This window comes from Humulus lupulus, chromosome 1, assembly GCF_963169125.1.
Source record: "Humulus lupulus chromosome 1, drHumLupu1.1, whole genome shotgun sequence".
Lineage (NCBI taxonomy): Eukaryota > Viridiplantae > Streptophyta > Magnoliopsida > Rosales > Cannabaceae > Humulus > Humulus lupulus.
This window is the reverse complement of record NC_084793.1, coordinates 140013199-140040556: the sequence shown is the minus strand read 5'-3', so window position 1 is coordinate 140040556 and position 27358 is coordinate 140013199. Positions and strand designations below refer to the sequence as shown.

General features: G+C 38.7%; 1 protein-coding gene across 1 annotated transcript; it reads right to left on the bottom strand.

Moving 5' to 3' along the window:
- Window positions 1-294: 294 nt before the first annotated feature.
- LOC133798396 (mitochondrial import receptor subunit TOM6 homolog) lies at window positions 295-2711 on the bottom strand. The gene is made up of 2 exons (XM_062236666.1): window positions 2296-2711; window positions 295-675 (listed from the first exon to the last, which is right to left on the bottom strand). Exon 1 carries the CDS (start codon window positions 2460-2462, stop codon window positions 2298-2300), a length of 165 nt encoding a protein of 54 aa, XP_062092650.1. The 5' UTR covers window positions 2463-2711; the 3' UTR covers window positions 295-675; window positions 2296-2297.
- Between the last annotated feature and the right edge of the window lie 24647 nt (window positions 2712-27358).

Below are 27358 nucleotides of genomic sequence, written 5' to 3'. Positions count from 1 at the left end.
AAAAAACAAAAAAGTAAAAAAAAAAACTTATGGTAAATTTTGAGCTAATAAAGATAAAATATAGTAAATTTTCTACAAAAAATATTAATTTCAGCAAGACCATCAGTTCCTTCAGAATTTGATACTGTAAATCTGAGACTGTTTAGTGAAACTAAATTTGAAAAACAAAGGCCCTTGAAAAGAATATGGCTGGGACAATCTGGTGCTTCGACAGGGTCGATGTTAGCCATAGCTATTAGACAATTAAAACTGTGCCCCAAGAATGAATTGGTCCTCACCAGATAAGATGACAGATAAACACGGAATACACAGTTCTTTACTTATGTGTCAAATAAAACAACCAAATTTGTTCATTCAAGTTGAAAAGAAGAGCTGTGCATTTAGGTCAATCAAGTAAACACAGTACTTTATCTTCGCATTTAGGTCAATCAAGTAATCTTTATGGCATCAAAGATCGAAACAAACTTATATTTTAATCCAAAAGCTAATCTACTAGTCACAAAGTTGACCCAGAAACAGTTTTCGCCTCCAAATGCTCAAGGAAAAATGACCTCAGGCATTTGACAATGTTGGACTTGTAATGTTCCCAATAGCTGTAAAATGGGTGAAAGAAAATAAATAATTCACTAAATTCTCCAATGCAAAGCCATTCCTCTCACTCTCCTTGGGAACGAACTGCACCACCAAAAACAGATAAGAAATTTTGTTAGCAAGTTAGTACTTACCAGTTGCTGATAGCTCAAATGCAACTTGCTATTTAAATTGGCTATAAGTAAATGTTTAAATATGAATACTTATGTACGTGTTTGCAATCTTATGGAATTATTAGTATAGAAAATTATGACACTATTGGCATCCTATAAAAGTCACAATAAACAATAGATTTTATCTCCTCAAATTGAGCATTTTTTAGGAGGAAGGATCTTTCAATCCTCTCCCGCAAAACACAATAAGACTAGAGCCATCTCCTCCATTTTCCTTTTCCCTCCTCCCTATCTTCTCTTCCTTTTTACCACATAGCCATAGTGCTCAATCAGCGAATACAACATCAAGTTATACTGAGTTCATAGCCATACAGATGTTTACCAGTCTAAGTAAGAAGTTTAAATATTCAAGGCTTTAATCATTACATGGCTGCGGTGCAGGTCTACATTTTCTGTAGATAGCTAGTCAAATTTAAACCTATTTTAAAAATTCTACCAAAACATGCACTCTTAAACACTTAAGATCACCAACACACCAATTTTTTTTAACTCTTAATAAAGAAAACAACAGTGGAACCTGCTTAGCAGACTTGAACTCATAATTCAAAGCTCCAGTGTAACCTTACAAGCATTAAGAAGTAATAAAATATGTGGATACAACTAAAAGTGATATCAATCCCAACAATGTAAACACTATAAAAATATAGTTATCGTTAAGATATTTCAATAAATCATTCTTTTTTCCTCGAGCCTAATCATCAAGAAGCTTCAAAGGGCAACGGGATGCCGATTTCCATAAGCCAAAATACTCAAAATTACCATAGCACTGTAGAAGAACACAGAACTTCCATCATCCTACTGTTGATAACTTTTATTCATTCATGACTTTTGAAAGGAAAAGTCAATGATTAAAATATCACATTACATCACCCATCCCATTTAGACTGTAACAAAGCAAACTAGTTAAAATTTGCACCATTATTCTGAGAATATTAAAATCTTAAGACACGACTTTATCTATTTTGGTACAAATGAACATCTTTGAGAACGAAACCCAATGTTAGATCTGAACAAGTTACAACTTGTGTCACTAATGGCTTTGTGATAAAATTCACAAAAAATATATATATATTTTCCCCCGAAGATCCTGAAAATTCCACCGGGGCCTGGATAGCATTGCACATTACCCTTTCATCTTTTCAATTGACAGTGACACTGACCCAAGTCGTCTATTACATTAAAATAATGATGATGCTTCTAAGTGTGCAGTTATTTGCATCAACAGCTACACTAGGATGACTTGTTAGCGTGCTGCTAACCACTAAATAAGCTTTTATGATTATTCATGCCAACACAAACCTAAAATTCAACCTCCTCTTATTCCTAAAGTCATGAATTACAAAAGCATTCAATCATATTTCCAGCTACTAATAGCTCATTGAATCAAGAGGTCGACAATGCAAACATGAAAATTAACCACAAATGGGGAAACACCCACTTTCCAGAATAATCTAGAATAAAAATTTCATAATAATAACTAAAAAAAATCAATTGAGAAATTGAGAGAAAATATAATGACAAAAAAAATCACCTTTAAAGTTCGAGTGTGAGCTCATCTTTTTCTCCGTATAGGTAGTGAAGAATGTAAGGGGTGACTCGGATGACGGCGACCCATGATCCGAACATGAGGACGTGGGTCTTAAGCTGCTTCAGAGCCACAGCCTTATCAGGCTTCCTCATAAACATTCCTGGAAACATCTTTTCTTCGCTCTCTTTTTCTCTCACCGAAATCAGAAAATTGAAACTTCTGGGAGAGTTTCTCTGCTGCTTTTTGTAATTGTCGTTCTGGGAGAACCGAATCGAGGGTTTCGAGTTTGGGGTTTGGGGCTTTTAGTAAGAAAGGGAGAAAAAGGAAACTCGTGTGGCTAGGGTTTCCCTGACCACACCGTGATATTATAATTTGTGGAAATTACATAATTTAAGTATTTATTTATTTTTTAAAGAGACATTTGTTGAAATGATTTCTTTTTATGATGTATTTTGTACCTTATTATATTTTTTTGACCTTAGAATAATATAATATTAAATTAAAACAAAAAAAACTCCTAAAATTATCTTCTTCTTCCTCCCTTATCTCATCCACCCACCCACAACTACCCTCCCCCATCCCGCCGTCACCACCACCACCTGGAATAGTCGCCGGGGACCACTGCCCTTCACAACTGCCACCACGCCTCTCCACAAATCTGGCCAACAAGGTTAGTTTATATGAGTTTTTATTAAAAATAAGATTTGATGTTGTTTTTGTAGATTAAAAGTGTAAAATGATTTTTTTAGTAGATTGAAAGTATTAGTAAGGAATTGAGTTTATTTCTAGAGTTTTATGGAAACTTAAAGCTTGAAAATCTGAAAATTTTAATGGTGGTTTCAGCCATTTTCGGGGATAGAGAAACCCAGAATTTTTCGACAACGTGTCTAATTTTTCGACAGGTTGTCTGATATATCAAACTAGCTATCTAAATTTCAGACTAGTCATAGTATATTTTCGACCACCAGTCTAAATTTTAGACCACATGTCGAATTTTCAGACAGCATGTCATTTATTTCGACCACTTGTCGAATTTTCAAACAGATGGTCGAATTTTCTTATATAATATTTTAATTTAAGTAATACCAATAATTTATATTTGTTTGTTTGTCGTATTTTTTATTTAAATGTCATTGAACAACATTGTATTATTATGTGATGGATTATGGAAAAAGAATGAAGACTCGTGGAAATAGATTTCAAATAACTCACGATCAAGATCAAGTTTGGTACAAACTAACTTCACTTTTGAGGAGTTAATTGAATATATTTATGAAGTTATAGAAATCGATCGCAACCTCTTCGATATAGAATTAACTTACAAGGTAACAACGATGGTTGAAATTGAATTGATTGCAATAAAGAATAGTAGATACATTGTTAGTTTCATTACATGGCAAGGGCGTGATCTGATTCCATTATGTACGAGTTTGATAAAGAAGATGGAAAATGCACTCACTAAGGATAAACTTGTTACTAATATTGATTCTACTACAAAGTTTGATTCTATTGCAGACCTTTCTAGTGATGATGATTTTGATGATGCTGGTTTAAACGATGATAACGATGTTGGTTTAAAAGATGATGATGATGATGATGATGGTGATGACAAATACGGTGATGTTGAAGAGGGGGAAAGAAACAATATTGATGATGATCTTGTTGAGGTAAATTTGAATGTCCCATGTCATGAAAATAGAACTTTTGATGATTACTTTGATGGTGCATACATATGTAATGTTCCTGATTCTAGTTTTGCACCTCACACTATTGAAGAAAATCATGGTCCACTTCCTCATGTATGCCACGATGATCAATGTAATGAAACAAGTCATGTTAGTAGTACACCAAGCTCAAATGCAACAAGTATTGTTGAAGAGGTTTTTTGTGTTAGTCAATATTTTGTAGATAAGAAAGAGTTGAAGATGAAAGCACACATGCTTGAGCTCGCCATTAATATTAAATGAATAGGGAACAAAACAAACACAATTCATCAACAAATTAACCCAAGGTGTGGCAAAACCAAGTTTGAGCATGACCATCTCTAAGAAACACCATTCAACTTGATCATATGTCTTACTCATATCCAATTTCATTACTGAAAAACATTTCTTTCCCTGGTTAAGTGCACATGTGGTCTAAAATTAATGCAAATTATGCAATGAATGTCCCAAAGTAGATATTTGTATTTTTCATCTAATGCTCTGCAGTTCAATGCAATATTATTTTGCATATATGTGATTTTGATGCTTGAAAATAATCCTAAAAGAGTCAAACCTACTACTTTGGATGGTTGAAATTATATCATGACCTTTCTTAGTAGTTTTACTAGGATATCCACCACCCAATCCTTAATCATCAAGTGATGGTTGGTTAACAAAAATTTATTTGAAAAATATTAATTATGATCCAATAATGACGATATGCACTTTATTAAGCTTTAATTATTAGACCTTCTTTTTAGACATTTTCACAATTTTAGATTGACAGTCGAAATTTCAGACAACCTGTCAAAATTTTGAAATAGGCAGTCTAAATATCAAGTTGCTTGTCGAAATTATTAGACAGACAATCGAAATTTTGGACAGTCTGTTGAAATACTGATACAAGTATTCTAAATTTTAGACTGTATGTTGAAAATGATACAGAACCTCTCAAAATTAAGAATAACTCGTCGAACTATAAGATGATTGAGTGTCATCAACAAATCCCACATTCTCTCAAGAAATTCCACTAACTTCAAAAGACCTTCAAGAATTTCCTTAAGTGTGTTCTTTAGAGTGGCCAGAAGTGAGAGTGAGAGGGGATGAACGTGAATCTGCTAGAGTGTTTAGCTCAAAGCCCCATCTTTACTTAGTCCCAAATCCAGAAAGACCTTTTTGCTCCTAAGCAAACTCAATCCCAAAACCAAACTCGTCTGAAATATCGACAGCTAGTCTCAAATATCGACACCTCGTCTGAAATTTTGACAGCCCGTCTAAAACTTTTGACACTTCGTCTGAAATTTCGACAAGTTGTCTGAAATGTTTGAAATGTCCAAAATGACTCCAATAACACAATAAAACATCATATATCCTAATTAACATTTTATAAACTTAAAGAAAACTTAATCTTAATGAGTGGTAAATATTTTATTCAAAATACTATGATGATCAACTATTATGATCAATGGATCTAATGGATTCTAATCTTTATCAAACTACTATGACGATCAAGGATTGGGTGGTAGATATTTTATTGAGGTACTATGATGATTATCTTTATAGTATTAGAACAATACTTTATCATGTAGAATTGGATCTTAATTATATCTTTTTGACAATTAGTCATGAGTTTCAACAACTTGTCTAAACATTTTGACAGGTAGTCTCAAATTTTGACATCATGTCTAAACATTTTCACAGATTGTCCAAAAAGTTTGAAATGTACAAAAAGGTTCTAATAACTATATAACGATATATATTAATTATAATATCCTAATTAATATTTTATAAAGTTAAACAAAACTTAATCTTTATGAGATTATGATGATTACAGATTGAGTGGTACATATTTCAATTAAACTACTATGATGATCAATGATTGGGTGGTAGATATCCTATTGAGGTACTATTGTGATGATTATCTTCATAGTATTAGAACAACACTTTATCATGTAGAATTGGATCTTAATTATACATTTTTTATAATTAGTCGTGAGTTTCGACAACTTGTCTAAACATTTTCGACCACCTATCTATATATTTCGACATGTTGTCTTATAATTCAACAACCTATCTAAAATTTTTGACTACCTGTTTGTATATTTCGAAAGGTTGTGTTATGTTTCGAAAATCTGTCTAAAATTTTCGACCACCACTTAAAAATTTCGATATGCAATCTAAAGCTATCAACAACCAATTTCAATATTCAGACAACATAGTTAAAACATTACATGTCAAACCAAGTCCAAAATATGAAATCACACAATATTATCAAAACATTACATATCAAACCAAGTCCAAAATAAATCCAAAAATAATCATTTCTTGCATGTGGTTTTGTTGTGTCCATAACATCCACAATTGGAACACTTTCGTTGCTTTTTTTCCCCATCAACATCAGAAACCTTACCCTTTACTTTCTTTGATGACGATTCGAGTGCAGAATTAGTCTTCTCCTTTGGAAACTCTCATCTCGAAGGAATTTGTTTATTCTTTAGTCTCCCTGGGGGAATTAACTTCACTGGTTTGATAACAACTTGAGACTTAACCTCTTTTGGAAGATGTCGTTTAATTTCAGGTGGTAAAGGGTAAATAGATTTTGCATAAGCTATCCTCCAAAATTCAGTCGTGTATTTTGAGCATAGACTATATACATCTACTCCACGATACATTGCCGCAGCGATGCTGTGAGCACATGGAATCTTATCAATGGAAAACTCTCAACATGTACAAGAATGTTGCGATCATTGTCGTTATCTTGCAATTGCCATGTTAACAAACTAGCAATGTCTCTACTAATTTTTATTGCAATTGGTTCAATCTCCACCTTTGTCGTTATCTTGCAAGTTAATTTTATATCGAAGAGGTTGTGATCGATTTTTGTAACTTCATAAATGTGTTCAATTAACTCTTCATAAGTTAGGTTAGTTTGCACCAAACTTGATCTTGATCGTGAGCCATTTGAAATCCATTTCCATGAGACTATATTCTTTTTCCACAATCAGTCACATAATATTACAATATTTTTTAATGACATCTGAAAAAAAAATACAATAAACAAATATAAATTATTGGTATTACTTTGATTGAAAAGTTATAAAAAAAATGAAAATCAAGTTGAAAATCTAGAAATTCGACAACTTGTCTGATAATTCGACAACCCGTCTAAAAATTCGACAAGTGGTTGAAAATATACAACGATCTATCTAAAAATTAGACTACTTGTCTAAATTCGACAGATGGTCTAAAATTTAGACACGTGGTTGAAAAAATATGCCTACTGGTATGAAATTTAGACAGCTGATCTAAAATATCAGATTCCTTGTCAAAAAATTAGACAAGCTGTCAAAAAATTCTAGGTTTTTCTATCTTGAAAATGGCCAAAACCACTATTAAAATTTTCAGATTTTCAAGCTTTAATCTCCATAAATCTCCAGAAATAAACCTAAATCCTTACTTATACTTTCAATATACTAAACACAATCGTTTTGCATTTTAAATATACAAAAAATATCAAAAATCTCATTTTTCATAAAAATATAAACCAACCTTTTGAATGGGTGGTGGCCGGATTTGTAGAGAGACGGTGGCAGCCAATGATGAGCAGTGTTCGACGGTGGTGCCAGCGGCAAGGGGCAGTGGTCACCGTCGGTGGTGGTGGTGTTGGCGGGATGAGAGTGGGTGGTTGTGGATGGGTGTGGGTGAATGGGTGAGAGAAGGATATGATAGTTTTTAGGGATTTTGTTTTAATTTATTATTATTTTATTTTAAGGGTAAAATGGGTAATACAAAAAATTCATTAATAAAAGAGGCAATTTAGCTAAAAACTATTGAAACTAGGCCAAAGTGCAAATTGCACTATAAAAAGAGGCTATTTTGCCAAGGAGCCCATATATAAAATGTTTTCATTGGGAGCTTTTAAATATGGGTCCCTTGGCAAAATGACTTATTTTTTAAAGTCATTTTGCATTCTAGCCTAGTTTAATAATTCTTTGCAAAATGACCTCTCATAATTTTGACAGCTAGTCGAAAATTTAGACAGGTGGTCGAAAAATTTAGACAACTGGTCGAATTTTAGACAAAGGCCATTTTGCAAAAAATTATCAAAAGTAGGCCAGAGTGCAAAATCACTTTAAAAAAGATGTCATTTTCACCAATTTCTCTTTAAATATTCTTTATATTTCTATATATATACATAGGCCACCACTACGGTGCATCCAACTTTTTTGGTGCATCGATGCTGCAATTTGACTATTTTGACACTTAAATAATTTTTTTCAATTATTTTTTATGACGTTGTATATTATAAATATTTAAGACATCTTATAAATTTTCAATAAATTCCGAATAGTTTACAGTGCTCTTTTTTTTCCTATTTTTTATGCATTTGTTTTTTAATATTAATTTGATATTATAGAATGTTTACTTATTATTTTATAATGTAATATATATTGTTTTTTTTATTTATTTTTTTATCTACTATATATATTTTGTAGAATCACCTTTTATTGTAATTTTTTGATATGTTTATTTTTTTAATATTAATTTGAAAAAAAATTCATAAATTATGTAATTTTTATCACTTTTTACCATACATTTTTTTATTTTCAAAGTCTCGATTAGGTAACCAATTACTTGATAGATTACCTCTCATATTTTTAAATATGATTTTTTTCTAAATCTGGGTTAAATAATAGGTTATCATGAGGGATAACTAGATACCCTGAGAGGAGTAACTAGTTCTCTATATTTACAGTAATATGGGTAAACCAATTACTTGGAAAACCTCATGTTGGCCCGAATTTCTGTCAAGTCAACAAACAATAGAAACACATAGGAAAGAAACGAAGAGCTATGAGATTTTTACGTGGTTCGACTGTTAATAAGGCCTAGTCCACGAGTCACTTGTATTATGGAGAACTTGCTGGAATAGAAAGTCCAGTTAGGGTTATAACTTGGGCAGAGGATAGTCTTGTTCCAAGGTAAAATAGGATCCCAGAAAATAGAGTTTCAACCCTTTGTAAATGACCCCCTCAGGTCTTATTTATAGTCGGCCTAAGGGGTGAGTGATAGGCTCTTCAACTTTATTGCAATGCAAATCCTCCCTTATTCCTTGGGTAATATTCAAAATGCAAAAAGATACATTACATGTGATACTCTATCACAGACCCATAGGGGCAATGATCTAGCCTAAAATGTAGGTGGTCTTGAAATCTCCAACATAAATGGTGTTGGGGGCCACCTTCGAAGAACCCTATCGCAGAACCGTTATGGGGAGTTCGCAACGCCCCAAGGAGTCACTATAAAGATGTCTGACTTTAGAACCCTCCCGAGAAGCCAATCATCCAGGGTTTGTGGGAGTTCGCGTGACTTCTCCTTGGGAACTGAGGAGACGGGGGCTCACTAATATGACGTGGACAGGTCACTGCTCTGGGGACTCTTTAGAAAATCTGTTCTACTTCCTGCCACATGTCATCATTTGCTGACGTGGCAGACAAATTGGAAAAAGCCCAAAACATTTTCCCCCTAAGTCTCTGGCGTAGTGTGTTCGGTGGAGACTTCTCGGTGCCTGACACGTGGCAGAGATGATCTATTCACTTGGTAAGCAATCCTTTGGGCTCGGTGGGGCACGTGTCGGCCATGGGGGTCACCTCGGAAGTTGTGACTACATTTAGTGCTTGGACATGTGGTGTTCACTTAGTTGTTGGACCACTGCGAGTGCATTAAATGATGAAGACACATGTCGTCTTCTGACTGGTTGGGACTCTGCAACTTCCCTAGCTAGTCTATCTCGAGTAGTAGACTGTCAACTCGACAGGAATCTCGAGATGGTGCTTTCTCTAGGTACCGGTCAGATGGTACTCGAGTACTTGCAGTTGTAATCTGACCGTTGATTCAAATTTTGCAATACCCTATTTAATGTTGAGATTTTCCTCTCTGTTATCCCCAAAAATTGGAGTTCGATGACATGGAAATCAGAGTGACAGGTGGCAATACATGGTCCGTGAACGACACATTAATAGTCAATAAATATATTAGCTCTTCGAAGTTGTGATAAAGTGATCTGACCGACCTGGTAGAGAATCTGTCAGACCGATAAGGATTTTTGACTGACCAGTCAAGTGTCATGACCGACCAGTCATGTGCTTGTTTGCCCAGTCATGTGCTTGTCCGACCAGTCAGGTGCTTGTCCGCCCAGTCATGTGCTTGTCCGACCAGTCAATTGTCCTTGGCCGACCAGTCATGTGCATGACCGACCAGCCATGTCCTTGGCCGACCAGACATGTGCTTGTCCGCCCAGTCAGGTGCTTGTCCGACCAGTCATGTCCTTGGGTGACCAGACATGTGCTTGTCCGCCCAGTTAGGTGCTTGTCTGACCAGTTATGTCCTTGTTCGACCAGTCACTTGTCTTGGCTGACCAGTGAAGGTTTGGCCGACCAGTGAGGAATTTTGGCCCTTCAGTTCTCCTCCTGAGTGTGATGTGGACCGACTTATACAGAACAGTGCTACGCAAAGGATCCCAGCAACGGTTTCAATAAGAATCGGTCATACTTGCGCAAGAATCTCTCAAATTATCCCACAAAAGTAGTGTATTGTTGTAATATTAGATTTATTTATATTTTATTAATTAAAGTCTGTTGGAAGAACAAATGACCCGGTAAAAGGGAGATATTTATGTACGATCCATGAGCCTATAAATAAATGGCTCATGGCATCACTTGGGGGATCGGATCTTTTTAGACTGAGAAAACTCTCTCGTTTTGAGATTTTGGGGACTGTTACTTGGGGTATTCTTGGGGCATTTTCTAAGAGAGTTTAGAAAGAGAAACTATGTATTTTTCTACTTACACTTAAGAAACTCAGTTGGCTCAAGTTCATCTGATCTTAAGTGTAGGCTAAATATATCACAACTCCAAGTGGATTAGGCTATTACCAACAAATTGGGGCTGAACCACTATAAAATTATTTGTGTCGTATTTTCTCTTGAAGGTTTACTGTAGTTTTGACGTCTACTCGTCGTTGGCCAAAATCGTGGTCAACATTTTGGTGCTTTCATTGAGAGCCTGAAGAGAGGAAACACACGACTATCATATCAAAATGGTGCCCAAGAATACCAATGTGGCATCCAAAAAGTCAGGCACGTCAAAAGAGCCTGCTAGATTAGAAGATCCTGGACCGCAGAACCCAGAGACTGAGCCCAGGGTGTTTCTCGAGGAGACCACTCCAGAAGTTGAACAACTCCAGGAAGCAATAGGCACTTTCCAAGAGGAGATGATGCAATTAAATACTCGGCAGGAGTCTTTCGCTGAAGGGATGGCCAAGCAGAGAGCTGTGTTAGAGCAGCAAAGGCGCGATATGGAGGCCAGAAGCGAAGAGCTCAGACAGCGACAGGAGGAAGTCGACCAGAGACATCATGAAGCAGCACTTTCTCTAGAAGCGACTACCCAATTGGCCCAAGCCAATGCTCAAGACGCAGCACGAGCAGCCTCCTAGGGAGCAAGAAATAATAATGCTGATCGAAGGACCACTGACAGAGCCAATTCTTGTGGATCGGACATAAGCAGGAGTAACCCCCCTGGTCAGGAAGATGATGGGGACCGATTCAGAATTGCCTCAACGCAAAGGGAGCACTCTAGAACCCCCTCTAGGAGCCAACGATCAGAAACTTTGAGATCAGGAAGTCACTGATCGGGCAGTAAAAGGACTCCACCCAGGCAGGATTAGACTAGGACTCCTCGAGATAAGAGGACTTCACAATTCAAAGATGGGCATGATCGTGATGAGGCTGATAGTCATCACACCTACTAGTAAAAGGAAAAGGAGGGCAACGACCAATAAGGAGGAAAAGATTGTCCGGGGCATATCGAAAGGCCTCCACTGCACCCCGGCCAGCAGCGTAGTGGGAGAGCATAAGTCCCGCGTGGTAAGCCCTTTGAAAAATCGAAAGGTATGGTGTTCGATCGGGAAGGAAAGCATGCTTCCCAGAAAGATCTGAGGGACGTTATCACAAACAAGAGGAGGACCGTCCCAGTTGAAGGGCAAAATCTGAACCGCCCTGCCAGTAAAGTAGAAATACTTGACGACAGTGCACCAGATGGTAATGCCCGACTAGGCGGTCAAGACCTTGGAACTTCATCAGTTACACCAGCCATCCAAGCCCAGCTTGACGTACTAACAACTGCAGTGCAAGGTTTGTCAAAATGACCTTCCAGGATAGATGCGATAGACCACCGGAGTGGCAGCCCATTTTGTGCCCGGATTAGAGTAGCCCAGCCTCCGACAAAATATAAAGCACCGATTCTGCCAGTATATACAGAAAAGGCAGATCCCATCAGACATGTTGGGAAATTTGAGGACCAGATGGAATTGCTCGGAGTAAGTGACAATTATCGGTGTAGAGTTTTCCTGACTACTTTGTCAGATACCTCCCAGGAATGGTATTGGAAGTTTAAGCCGAACTCCATTACCTCTTGGGAAGCATTCAGGAAGGAGTTTTGTAGACAATTCAACACTGGCCAGACTCCACCAGTTTATGCCAATCACTTGGCAGATATCAAACAAGGAAAAGATGAGTCTCTAAAGAATTATATACATAGATTCATGAGAGAAGCCAATAGAGCAACTGCTGTAGGAGACGAGGGGAAGATGGTTGCAATATCCGCTGGGATAACTTATCGGAGCCCTTTGAGGGATAGCATACATAAAAATCCAATTTCAACACTTCAAAAATTTCTTGACCGAGCAGACAAGTATATGAAATTGGATGATGCAATCGAGAAAGAGGAGAATGGCATAAACAATTCGGGCGGATCAACTGACCCTCCTAAGAATGATGGAAAGAAACGTGGAAATAACGGGTCTGACCACCATGAGGAAAAGAAAGCAAAGTTGAGTTCAAATGAAAAGCCAACCAAGTATGAGCCTCAGTTCACTAATTACACCACTCTCTCGACCAGCCGAGCAGAAATATATCTTGCTAGTCATGAAGAGGTTCCCTACAAGAAACCTCCACCCATCAGGAAATAGATGAGGAAGAGAGATATGAATAAGTTTTGTCGTTTCCATGGAGATTATGGTCACGACACGAATGAATGCAATCACCTCAAGGATGAGATAGAATTTCTTCTCCGATCGGGCAAGTTGAGAAAGTATCGGGCAGAGACACCCCAAGGAGAAGGAGGCAGCAGCAATCCTAGGTTCAAACGACAAAGATCTTCACCCTTGCAGCCCGGGCCTGTGGACTTTACCTTAGACACTATTTGTGGAGGTCCGCACTTGGCTGAAGACAGCAACAAAGCAAGAGAGAGGCATGCCGAGACACTTCGACATGAGCGGGAGTGCTAGGATCTAGAGCCACTGGAACGACGAGCGTTTGTGAATATATTATTTCTAAATACTGCTTTCAAAGTGGTAGTTTAATTTCAAGTTGTTTAACTTGTTATTTAAATTCGGTTTATGAGTTGGTTATTTGCTGACCAGTCATCTATTTTTGAACAATTTTTGTTGTTTAAGACTTGTTATTAGACACGTTTTGTCCTTTTTAATTTACGAGTAATAAAAGAGACTACGCGCAGCGTGGTCGATTCTTGCTACAAATGTGCATGTGTGTTAATTATTCGAACAGTGTTCAACTAGTTGGTAAAATCGGACAGGGTTCAACTGGTCGATACGTTCAAGAAGTGTTCAACTGCTCGAATATTTTCCATATATTCTATGTGTTTTACGAGTAATTAACTACTCCAATAGATTCAGTCAAGTAGCAAGTGACTAAAGATCTTACAACCCTCGATCGATTGGGGGGCACATGGGGTATGCTAGTATATAATTTAACACAAAAAATAAGAGCACGAGTTAAGATATCTGTTTTTAGGCTGACTTGTAAATTTTTGAAGTCCAAAAAGGCCATTAAGCTAACTTGTTTGACAAAGCTTAAGTAACTTGGAATTTTTAAAATTTCAAGTTAGAAGCAGATATTCGTGTGACAATAAACATTATGCTCATAGAATGTTAGAGCAATAAGAGTGCGAGAAAGTATACTTAGTATGGACTTATGAAATGTCTAGAACTTCTAAGTTAGAAAACTAAGTACTCATGCGAAAATATAAGGCATACATCAGAGTGACTTTACTATTCACAAAAAACTTATAACTTTTTAAGTCTAAAAAGACTTAAAAATTTTCAAGTTAACTAAGAAAAGTAAAGTATAATTGCATGAACCATAAAGATTTTGAGCAAACCTGAGGACATAAGGGCATGCATCCGAATGGTTAGGCTGTAGTGTCCGAGTAGCCATGCGCATAGCGAAGCAGCTATGCGTGTCCGAGTGGCTAGAGGCGTGTCCGAGCGGAGCATGCGTGTTTGAGTGGCTTAGACACGCGTCCGAGCAGCTTGAGGCATACCCATTGTCCGAGTGGTTGGATGAAAATGGCCGATTAGCCTTACACATATTTTCCAACAAACCATTTCTGAGGAACTAGGCCTATCCTATTAGTCACGTATGCATTCAAGGGCCAAAAAATAATGACCAATTGGCTATAAGGTCCGAAAGGACAATAAATCTCAAGGGCATGGGGCACAAACATGTTTTCTTACTCATGGGATACTACAAAAAAAAAAAAAAAAAATTCAAACAAGTTGAATTTCAAGGTTTTAACAAACTTCAAGATAACATCAATGATTATCCTATACCCGCGAGCCCGAAAGAGGAATGGAAATGAGAAACTGATAACTACCGTTTTCATGAAAGGAAAAGTTCAATCGTGGGTTTAATACAAAAATGAAGGTTATTGACCGGATGGAATCTTTTGGATGACCTCAAAAGCATTTTGCTAGAGAAAAAGTTTATCATATGAGTAAATCGTATAATAAACTTGGGGGGTAAATGTTATCCCCAAAAATTGGAGTCTGATGATGTGGCAATCAGAAGTGACAAGTGGCAATACATGGTCTGTGAACGACACATTAATAGTCAATAAATATATTGGCTCTTCAGAGTTGTGATAAAGTGATCTGACTGACCTGGTAGAGATTCTGTCAGACCGATAAGGATTTTTGACTGACAAGTCAAGTGTCATGACCGACCAGTCATGTGCTTGTCTGCCCAGTCATGTGCTTGTCCGACCAGTCAGGTGCTTGTCTGCCCAGTCATGTGCTTGTCCGACCAGTCAATTGTCCTTGGCTGACCAGTCATGTGCATGACCAACCAGTCATGTCCTTGGCCGACCAGACATGTGCTTGTTCGCCCAGTCAGGTGCTTGTCCGACCAGTCATGTCCTTGGCCGACCAGACATGTGCTTGTCCGCCCAGTCAGGTGCTTGTCCGACCAGTTATGTCCTTGTTCGACCAATCACTTGTCTTGGCTGACCAGTGAAGGTTTGGCCGACCAGTGAGGAATTTTGGCCCTTCAGTTCTCCTCCTGAGTGTGATGTGGACCGACTAGATAGAACAGTGCTATGCAAAGGATCCCAGCAACGGTTTCAACAAGAATCGGTCATACCTGCGCGGGAATCTCTCAGATTATCCCACAAAAGTAGTGTATTGTTGTAATATTAGATTTATTTATATTTTATTAATCAAAGTCTGTTGGAAGAACAAATGACCCGGTAAAAGGGAGATATTTATGTACGATCCATGAGCCTATAAAGAAATGGCTCATGGCATCACTTAGGGGGTCAGATCTTTTTAGACTGAGAAAACTCTTTCGTTTTGAGATTTTGGGGACTGTTACTTGGGGTATTCTTAGGGCATTTTCTAAGAGAGTTTAGAGAGAGAAACTATGTATTTTTCTATTTACACTTTAGAAACTCAGTTGGCTCAAGTTCATTTGATCTTAAGTGTAGGCTACATATATCACAACTCCAAGTGGATTAGGCTATTACCAACAAATTGGGGCTGAACCACTATAAAATGATCTGTGTCGTATTTTCTCTTGAAGGTTTACTGTAGTTTTGATGTCTACTCATCGTTGGCAAAAATTGTGGTCAACACTCTCATTTCCTTCTACACCAGAAATCTTATATCCGTCTTCCTTCCTGTGCAATTTTCAAGCTTCCTTCAAAGAAGAAAGAAACTACTCTCAATTGCCATTTGCCCTGGAGCCTATCAGTTACCCCAACAACTCTGCGAAGATCTTCAAAGTTGATGAACACCAGCTTATTCGTGTGAGGACCACCTATCAAATCTACCGACGCCTTTTATCACACAAGCCCTCTATTTCACAGTTTCTATCTTTCCTTTGAACATAACTTTTAGGGCTTAGAGGCATGCTAGGGATCGATATTTGTTAGGTAGATGTTTATGATTTCTGCAGTTTAAGGAACCTTTTAGGTTTTGTTCCCCTTTTGGGCCTTTCTCTCTTCTCCCTCTTCACGAGCAGTATTCTTTTGTGTGGCTAATTTGGGTACTTTGGTATTGCTTTCCTTGACCAAGTACTTAATTGCTCATTTTTGTTTCAGAAGTCCCGTGACCCTGAGCTCAAAGAGTTGCATTCATAAGGGTACCACTACTTCGACTCCAGTTTCCTTTCATTACTCTGCGACAAACCAGAGGAGCCCATGGCCAAAGAGTCTTCATTGTGTAGGAATATTCGACTACAAATGGAATACCGAGAACGTGGAGACCTAGCCCTTTCTAGAGAAACTGCGGCTCACAAGTTTAGAGAATTGCACGAAGGCAGATGTTGGGGGTTCGTACAATGCACCGAACAGTTTCAACCACCAGACCTCCTTCATCATTAGTAGGAGTAACTCTAGCGATACCATGGTCGATGAATCGGTCACTAGCCTCCTGAGTAGGTCCCTCAGGCACCCCACCGCCTATCAGACACGTGCTAGACCCTCGTAAGTCTCCTCCATGGGCCATTCACTTCGAATCTGAGGGCATTGTCTCCAAGCTGGATTAAGTAAATGTGCTTGGGGCGATCGAGGAGCACTACGGGATCTCTCAACCTTTTTATTAATAGAATAGCCGACGTAACGGGGAGAACCTGCTATTCTTACAATGGGTTCTTGGTGTGGAGCTAGGCCCATCTTAAGGCAGGGGCGACCTTTCCACTCAACCAGTATTTCATCGACTTCCTGGTGTGGATGCGGATTTCACCCTTCCAACTGATCCCAAATGCTTATCGACTCCTGGCAGCATTTTATGTCTTCTGGAAGGAGTGGAATTGGGTCTTCTTGAGCCCCAAAGAGCCCCACTACCATTTTCAATAGAAGGCAATCCCTAAGAAAGGGGGTTGAGAGGAGGACGAGTTCTATCAACTAACGAAGTGGGCTTTGCCCTACCGAACCCTCCATCATAACGAGAACAAACCTCGTGAATCCAAAAACAAGTTCTTCTTCACCACGGGCCTTGATAGGCGCAACAATCACTAACTCTGCATGGCCTTTAATAGAGTTGGTAAGCATCTATCTCCTCATGTCCATTTGTTATTTCGCTTAAGTCGACCTTTACTCATTTAGTGCTTCCTATCCTCTAATTATCAAGGAAATATTCGAGGCCCAACTAGAAGGATGAGTACCTAGTTAGGGCCCAGATTATCCACGCCCTTTCTCACCAAGGCAAGGACATCTTACTGCTGACCACCACTGATCGGCAGCAGGAAGCAGAGCTTATTGGCATCGGGCAAAGCGTAGACCGCTTAGACATGACGAGGATAGTAAACCTGCGCCGGAGGGAGAGGCGAGTCTTTCTTGCAATCATGGTAGATGAGTCCTCAGTGATGGACAAACCAGGACTGGGGGCTTTGGAGGAGGAGATCAATGAGGTCGTTGAGACTTCTTTGCAGTTTCTCTTATGACTGCCGAGGAGGAGGCCTTCAATCTTGGATTGGTGCTTCCCGATGCTTGGGAGCCTGAGGGGTGTTCACCTGAGCACCAGATTGAGTTGGAGGGTGAGGTTGACAAGAAATTCGAGGTCGTCCATGCCCAACGTGCTACTCGCCACCTGCATACCCTGAGGCAACGCGAGGCAGAAAACCAAGGTGAGGAGATTTCTATCTTGGTTTCCCGGACTGTTGGTAAGGGTCGTAGTCCAGGGCATACTTCATTTAGTCCAAATTTAAGTCGTTATGGGTATGCCAACCATCGTTGTTCATGGGAGCAGTATTCTAAGTATCTTGATTGGGTCGATGAAGTAGTTAATCACCACCAGCTTGGGGATGTCGCAGGCACCACAACGATCGATCAAGTCATGTCTATACGTGCCCGAGGACTCAACAAGTATAGAACTGCAGGCCTAGACTTGAGCTTACTCATCGAGCCATGGAGAGGACGATCAAGGAATTAATTTCCTCGGAGAGTGACGAGGATTCGGGGGCCCTTGATGGTGGTATGATGACTAACTATGTTGTCTGCTTTTATATTTTTTTTACTTTTCCTTATATTTTCCTTTAAGTAACTCCTTCTTTTACTTTGTTTCAAGCCAAATGAATTCTACCTGCCTAGTGGATGAGAAGAGGAAGGCCACCTTGGAGACTAGAAAAAGGAAACAGGCCATTAGCGAAACCTCGAGGGCCCCAAAGAAGGCCAAAATCTCTACCTCTGACGCCCCCGCTGTTGCTTTGGTAGCAGAGCTCTTGATTTCTGTATGCGAGGCCCTATCTTCTATAACTAGCGCTATTCCAGTCACATGACCTCCCCAAGGTGTAGCAGTTCTGCCCCAGCCTCGTTTGTCCGAAGTAGGGAAATTTCTGGCGGTACAGAAGGCTTTTGAAAGGATGGCCCAGCGAGGGAGGGCCATTGGTGAAGATTCGGCTCCAATATTGGCAGCCTCGCTAGGGTGTGTCCCCTTGAAAAGGGCGCCCAACACAGCTTCTGAGTAGGGTCACGACACTACAGAGCCCTCGGCTCACGCCAATTTCCAATAATATATGTGCAACCTTGGTGAGGAGGTTGCCCCACTGGCCACTGGACTGCTCGCCATAGTGGGGGATATTATGGGAAGCATTTCCCCTCGGAGATGGGCACAACTAAAGGAGCGAAACATTACCCACCTCTGTTTTGGTAAACTATCTTTTGTTTATGCTACCTTGTTTTTCTAATTTCCATTGTTCTCGCCACTAATCCTATGTGCTCCTGTCTTTCACAGATGACCATTCTTACCATTCAATAGAGTGAGGCTATGAAGGGGTTGATGTGGGACACCCACATCTCCACGATGAGCTTTAAAATTACATTTCCCTTCCAAATAAAGTTGAGGATGAGTTGGCAAAGCTGAAAGGAGAGGGTGCTCTTTCCCCCGAGGAGGTGGAGAAATTGGAGCAAGTCCTATTGTAGGAAAGGCTCGTAGGGAGGTAGCGGAGAAGGGGCTTGCAGAGGCCCAGACTAAAATCGTGTCTCTGGAGTAGGAAAAAGTCACTCTCATCCACCAGGAGACCGTATTAAACACGAGAATCAATGCCCAAGTTGCTCGGATAGCCCAAGTCATTGAAGAGAACTAGGTGGTGTTGGGAAACTTATACAGGGTCTTTATTTATTTTCATGTAGATCTAATATTAAACAAGTTAATGTGAGACAACCTAGAACATGTTTCTAAAATTGAATTCAAAGAGAAATAATGATAAGAATACTTACATTATACGCAGCAGAATAATAGAGTCCTTCCTTCAGTTTCTCTAACCCTTGTATCCTTTCTGTTGCAGAGTATTACCAAGAAACTGATCCGATCTTCAATTTTCTTCACAACCTTCCAAAGTATCCTTAGAATCACCTAGACTAGAGTGGGAAATTCTCAACACATGAGATAGATATAGAGAGAAGAATAAGAGAAAAGAACAATGAGGCTTATAAATGGACTTATGTTTAGAGAGAATCTAAAACCTATGAGAACCTTGTGTTTCAGAAATCTGAACTTGTGTTTTGACTTATATTTACAACTCTCTCTTAACATTGCTTTTTATAGACTTATTTAGGTCATTTATTTAATTAAAAAATCAATAACATAATAGCCAATTAACAGCCTTAGGTCGAAATTATCATGGGCATTAGGCCCGTGAAATTTCCCATTTGATTATAAGTCCGTTGGACTTAAAATCAAGACCTGTATTATTTTCTATTGATTTAATGAATTAAATAATTATTTAAATTCTTTATCAAATTAATTATATATAATTTGAACCTTGTTTTAAACTTATTTATTAATTTATATACCAATTTATCTTAATTAATAAATCTGCCCTAATTTCTCATTTCTTCTCTGAATTGTATAACTCTATGAAACCATCCAAAATTGACTTGGTCAACTTTGATAATTAAATTAATTAATTGAGACTATCTAGATGATTTTATCTAAGGTACAGTGGGGACCATGGGCCTATGAAATCAGGCTCCAATAAGTTATCATAAATCTAACAAATAAATTTACTAACTTATTAATTCATCGTGACTCCACTAAAGACTCATAATTGCACTCTTTAATTCATAGAACGCTCTATAACAAATATAGATACACTATTAATTATCCATTGTTACAACCATAATTGTCACTTAATACTCTATAGGCGGTCTACAATGAGATGGGACTAAAATACTGTTTTACCCCTCATTGTATTTTATCCTTAAAACACTTAGTTCCTTGTAAATGATAATTCAATAAAGTAATATCAATTACTGAAATGAGATCTCTATCATTTAGCACCTTGAACCAAACTAAAAGGAAACCATCATTTCACTTCTTCATCAGAAACTATAGATGTTCATATCTATGATTGACACTCCCACTCAATTATACTACCGAGTTCCCAAGATGTAAGTATGGGCTAGTCCGTAGGGTAAGCTGTAAACGAACAAGTCAAAGAACTCAAATAATACAATCAGTTAGAATACTAACCACTGAGAATTGAGATTGAAGTGACCTAAGGTCAACTATATGATATGACTAGAATAGATAATAATGGTATGTTTACTTATCCTATCAACTGTCAATATCGATCCTGTCCGATGTAACAAATACATCCGATCTTATCTACTTTGCTAATGTTCTGGAAAGAACATAATACCGCAATGTGTAAGTAGATCATATCGTAGATTGGCAAGTCAGTGTAAATCATGTGCACTGACTAATCTTAGGACTACCTTATTTTGAATATATAATCATATTTATATTCCACTATGATTACGTCACTATAAATACGATTAGCTATATGCTCAGGATTTAATAGAAGTTTATATTAAACAAATAATCATGAAAATAAAACATGTGAGTAAAGTGATTGACCAAGTCAAAAAATGATTTATATTCTTTTATTGATAATAAAATGAGATTATAAAGAAATTGAGTTTTAATTAGGGCATAAAACCCCCCACAAACTCCCACTTGCACTAATTGAAACTAATGCCTTAATTCTACTAACCCCATTTCTTTGACATGCTTATCAAATGTAGCTTTTGGTAGTATCTTTGTAAATGGATCTACAAGATTGTCTTCAGATGCAATCTTCACAACCTTCACATCTCCCCTGGACACATATTCTCGAATAATGTGATACTTCCTTTCTATATGCTTACTCCTCTTGTGACTACGAGGTTCTTTCGAGTTGGCTATCGCTCTTGTATTGTCACAAAACAATACAAGTGGTTTATCCATTTCTGGAATAACACCAAGATCCGAATAGAACTTCTTTAGCCAGACTATTACCTTAGCTGCTTCTGACATAACTATGTACTCAGCCTCCATGGTGGAATCTGAGATTGCAGATTGCTTTACACTTCTCCATATCACAGCTCCACCCCAAGAGTAAACCACCATTCCAGAAATAGACTTCTTGTCATCGACATTAGTCTGAAAATCTGAATCGGTGTAGCCTATAGGGTTCAGAACACCACCCTTGTAGACTAACATATAATCCCTAGTTCGCCTTAAATACTCCAGGATATGCTTAACTGCTATCCAATGTTCCGGTCCTGGGTTTGACTGATACCTGCTCACTACTCCCACTGCATAGCAGATATCTGGTCAGGTACACAACATGGCATACATCAGACTTCCAACTGCAAATGCGTAAGGAACTTTTCTCATTGCATCTTCCTCTTCAGGAGTATGGGGAGACTGCTTCTTTGAAAGATGAATTCCATGGCAAGACGGTTAATGTCCTTTCTTGGAATTTGTCATTGAGAATTGTTCAAGCACTTTATCTATATAAGATGCTTGAGAAAGAGCTAAGAGTCTCTTCTTTCTATCCCTGATGATCTAGATACCTAGAACATAACTTGCTTGACCCAAATCCTTCATCTAGAATTGAGTGCTCAGCCAATTCTTCACATATGACAATTTCTTAACATTGTTTCCAATGAGTAAGATATCATCTACATAATGAACCAAGAATACCACTATTTGATTTGTCTTCAGTTGGTAAACACAAGGCTCATCAATATTTTGATCAAAGCCATAGGTTTTGATTATTTCATCAAACCTAAGATTCCAGGAACGAGAAGCTTGCTTAAGTCCATAAATGGACCTATTCAACTTGCAAACTTCTCCTTCTTGTCCAGCTACTTTAAAACCTTCTGGTTGATCCGTATAAATGACTTCGTCAGGCTTCCCATTAAGAAAAGTTGTCTTGACATCCATTTTCCAGATCACATAGTCAAGAGCGACTGCTATGGATAGGAGGATGCGAATGGACTTGAGCATGGCTACCGGACTAAAAGTTTCCTCATAGTCCATGCCTTCTCTTTGGGTATAACCCATTGCCACTAATCGTGCTTTATAAGTCTCTATATTTCCATCAACACCTCCTTTCTTCTTATAGATCCACTTGCACCCAATGGCCCTAAAGTCACTAGGTGCTTCCACAAGATCCCAGACGGAATTTGAGTACATGGACTCCATTTCCTATTTCATGGCTTCGAGCCATAGTTCCTTTTTAGGGCTAGCCATTGCCTATTTGAAAGACAACAGATCATCATCACTAGTGTCACCAACAACCATATTGGTTTCACCATCCAAACCATAGTGAACTGGGTTCCTAGAAACCCTCCCACTACGGCGAGGCTCCATGACTGTTTGCTCTGGAACATTGGTATTATCTTCATTTAAATAAACTTGCGTCGATTGGACATGAAGAGTGAGAATTTAATCATGAACTCGTGTTGATGATGATGGAACATTGGTTGGAGTCAATTCTTTAACCATCTCCTCTAAAACTACTGTGTTGCGTGGTTAAAGTTTTGGATAGAGTCATTTTCCAGAAAAGTAGCATTCGTAGAAGTAAACACTTTCTTTTCTGAATGACTATAGAAAAGTCCACCCCGAGTACCTTTAGGATAGCCAAAAAACATGCAGACTTCAGTTCGCGGTTCTAGCTTTCCTTCCTTTTTCCTCAGGATGTGGGCGAGACACCCCCAAATTCTATAATGGCGTAAACTAGGTTCACAACCATTCCTGTAACGACCCAAAATCATTAATAAGGATTAAGGGCCTTGATTAGTGTGCCGGGAGGGCACGATTGGTTTATGTGTGAATTTATTAGCTTAATGCATGATTCTGTGATAAGTATGCTTGTGTGATTATATGAATATATATGAAATGCATGTCTACAAGTGTTAGTATGCATGTAGGCCCTGTTTAGCTTAAAGGGGTATATTTGTAATTTTAGCCTGTTGATGGCGTAAATATGATTATATGTGATAACTGTGAGGACTACATTATTATATGGGTAAATCTGCAACATGCAACTTGAGGTGATCCTAGGGAGCTAGTTAGCGGGAAAGTCACAACGAGACCTAATACTTGACTTGGGGTAAGTCAAGGGGTATTTTGGGTATTAGATGGTTATTTGGGTTATCGGGTTATAGAAATAAATAATTGGAGATATATTTGAGGTTATGAAGCTTAGATGGGAATACTGGGGAATTTTACCATTTTTGCCCTCGGGGACGTTTTGGTACCCCGAGCCTCGAGATTGACTTATTTAACTAAGGTTAGACTAAGTAAAGTTGAGAAAATAGTAGAAAAAAAACTTAAACTGATCCTCTCCTTCTCTCAGTTTTATCTCTCCTCTTTCCTCTCTTTTCTCTCAAAGGAAAACCATTGGAACTTAAGAAATTCAGCTGGGAACTCAGTGAATTGAGCTGAAGCTTTTGAAGATTAGTCTAGTATTCAGCTAAGGAGATCAACCAAGATTGAGGTAAGACTTGAATTACACTTTTGGGTATTTAAATTCTGTGGTTTTGATTGAGTTCTAAGAGGTTTTTGGGTTTTGAAATTTAAGACTGAATTGAAGCTAGGAACCTGGGAGTTAGCTCAGAAATTCCTTAGAGAATTGGTGCTTCAGTAAAGGTAAACATTTAATGTCTAAATCTTGGTGTTTTCTTGTCTGGTTTTGATGTTTTTAAGCTTTTGAGGTTCAGAAATTGAAGTGGGATTTTGGTGAGTTTCTAGGCTAAGTTTTTGTTGGATTATGTTGCTGGGAACGTGCTAGAAGTTAGTGACAATTGGGTTGTGGAATTAGGATGGTTTTAGGTGGTTTTTAGTGAGGTTTGAGTATTAAAAATGGTGGTTTTTCTGGGTTCGCGTATGAGCGCCGCGGCCCTGTTCTTCCGTGTCGCGGCGATAGGTTGAATCAGGAGATGGGAACCCCTCTGGGCGCCGTGGCCTCTATAGGGCTGTGCCGCGGTGCTAGGCTAATTTTAGGACAGGGGAAATTTGAGTTTTTAGGGTTTTGGCTCAGGGGGCTCAAGGGACGCTTCTGCTACCTTGTGCGGGGAAACGGGAGGTCCCGAGAGCACGGGATTGGTTCTGAGAGATGATTATGAATTGGTTAGTAATGAGAGTGTAATGTATGTGTTATGACTAGGTATTCGGCAAGGCTTGGGCTAGAGGACCGCGCTCGGGATTTCTATGCTCAAGAAGCTCGGTACATAGGTAAGAAAACTACACCCGGTTGTGAATTTATAATGGGACTAAGAGTCTGTATGCTTTATGAAGGATGGTATTATGCCATGTGAATAATGAACAAATGGCCTAAGGGTGCCGGAGTTTATATTGGTGCATAGGGCACGGCTCAGCCACTAGTAGCTGAGGACAGCTTATTATTCACTGAGCTCGGTTTAAGCGGACCGCAGTGGGGTAAACAGAGGGTGCGACCTAAGGGCCTCGACCCTGATTATCATGTGATTTGATTATTATTATTGATTGATGAATTTGTTATGTTGAATAGTTGAGAGTTGGTTTGTTGATTCTCTGGTTATGTCTTTGGACTGTGTGATCAATATGGTATGCTAAATTTATGAACATGCGTTAAGGGTTATTCAATTGTTATCATTGTTAGTGCTATAACGTTATATTTTTCTTGCTGGGCCTTGGCTCACGGGTGCTATGTGGTGCAGGTAAAGGTAAGGGCAAGCTTGATCAACCTTGAATTGGAGAGCTCTGAGGGCAGAATGTACATGATCAGCTGCTCAGCCGCCACGGTTGAGGAGGAGACATGAACATGAGGACCATTAATGTAAAGCCCCAAATTTCCTAATAAGGTTTAGGACCTTGATTAGGAGGCCGGGAGGGCCATAATTGATTTATCATGTTATTAAATGATTATATGCATGTTTATGTGAATTATATTATTATATGATGATAAATGCATGCATATGGGTTCACATTTAATTATAAGGGCATTTTGGTAATTTGCCCCGTTGAGGGTGTGATTGTGTATTTTCATGCATGTGGGTGTATTATAAATAGTACCACATTGTATGTGGATTGGTTCGGGTCATTCGGCATGAGACGATCATGGAATGCAAGTTATCGGTCTAGTCATAACGGGATTAAGTTCGGGGCTCGGAGTGAGTCTCGGGGTAATTTGGTGATTTGAACATTGCCGGGAATTAGAGGGTAACGGGATATGAATTATTGGTATTTGAGAATATTGAGAATAATGATAATTGGAGGGTGTTAATTATAATTAATGAGATAGGTGGGAAAAGATTATTTTACCCTTGGGAGTCTTTAGAAGCCTTTATTTGACCTAGGGGCAAAATGGTCTTTTCACCCCTAAGTTATATATCAGCCCTTTAAGTTTAGAAAAATGTAGAAGATTTCAAAGGTGGGAGCTTAGAAACTTAGTTTATCCATTGAAGAGGACTCAAATCCAACTTGAGGTAAGATTTCATCCATGAACTTAAGCTTTACCCTGTTTTTCTTATGGTTTTCAATCAAAGGAATTTGAGGTGTTAGTTGTGAGAATTAATGGAAGTTTTTGTGTAAGATTGCTTGGGTTTTGATGAGGGTGTGATGTAGATGAAGTTTAGGGGTTGACTTTGATGTTTGGGTGAAGTTTGGGATTGGTTTGGAGGCTTGGTTTTCAAGGGGGATTGCAGGGGAGAAGACCAGAAAAGTTTCTGGTCTGCTGATGGCGCCCCAGCGCCATTCCTGGTGCCCCAGCGCTAGGCAGGGCAGGATTTGGGCTTCTCTGACTTTGGGACAACGCCCCAGTGCCACTAGGCAGCGCCCCATCGCTAGTGCATTTTCCAGCAAGCCTATTTTAGGGCTCGGGATGACTTTTAAGGCTCGGGGGTTGGTTCATTTACCCTGTTTGGGTAGATTAAGAGTCCCGAGAGTGCGGGATGGATCCCAGGAGTGAGGTTTCAGATTATAAACCTTTTTATAATTTATTTTATTGATGGGATTCCATATTTGGTTATGACTAGGTGACCGCTAAAGGATCAAAGGATTGATCGTTCTCAAGGATCGTTCTTTTACTAATTCTTGCTCGAACCCGAGGTAAGAAAACTGCACCCCATATGTGACATGCATGGTTTTTCTTGATGCATGTTGGATGCTTAAATGTGGACATTGATAGCATATTGAATGCTTAGCATCTTTCTCATTTGTATATGGTTATTATTGAGGCACGCTGGATGATTAAGTGTGATGCATGTGATGCACGAGAAACATGTGATTAGGGCATGTCATGAATATTGACTATGAGACTGATTAGAGCTTGAGTCTCTGTGTTTGTGCATGATCATAATTATGCTAGCAACTGTTAAGTAAGCATGCTAAATGCCCTACTTTTGGATATTTGACATATGATATATACTGGTAGCATTGCTTACTTGTGCATGGTACTGACTAATTCGTCAGAATTGGAAAATTTGTCAGTATCAATTGTGAAGCTGGGACTTATTAGTCAAGTTCGGCAGTGGTACTGGGCACTGGTCACACAGTGCTGACTCATAAGTCATGATGGCCTTAGCATGTTCAACGCAAGCCAATAAAGATTAGATCTAATCGACATCTGCATTAAATGACGCAGAAGAGCATTAATGCTGGACCGACCTCAAGTTCGATGAAAACTAAAAGCGCTTGTGTGACTTACCCATCAGTCACTCATCTGTTTAAGCTAGTGACTACCCATCAGTAACTCA

Coding starts and splice junctions, on each gene's coding strand:
- LOC133798396 (XM_062236666.1), bottom strand. CDS start 2,462: ATGTTTCCAGGAATGTTTATGAGGAAGCCTGATAAGGCTGTGGCTCTG.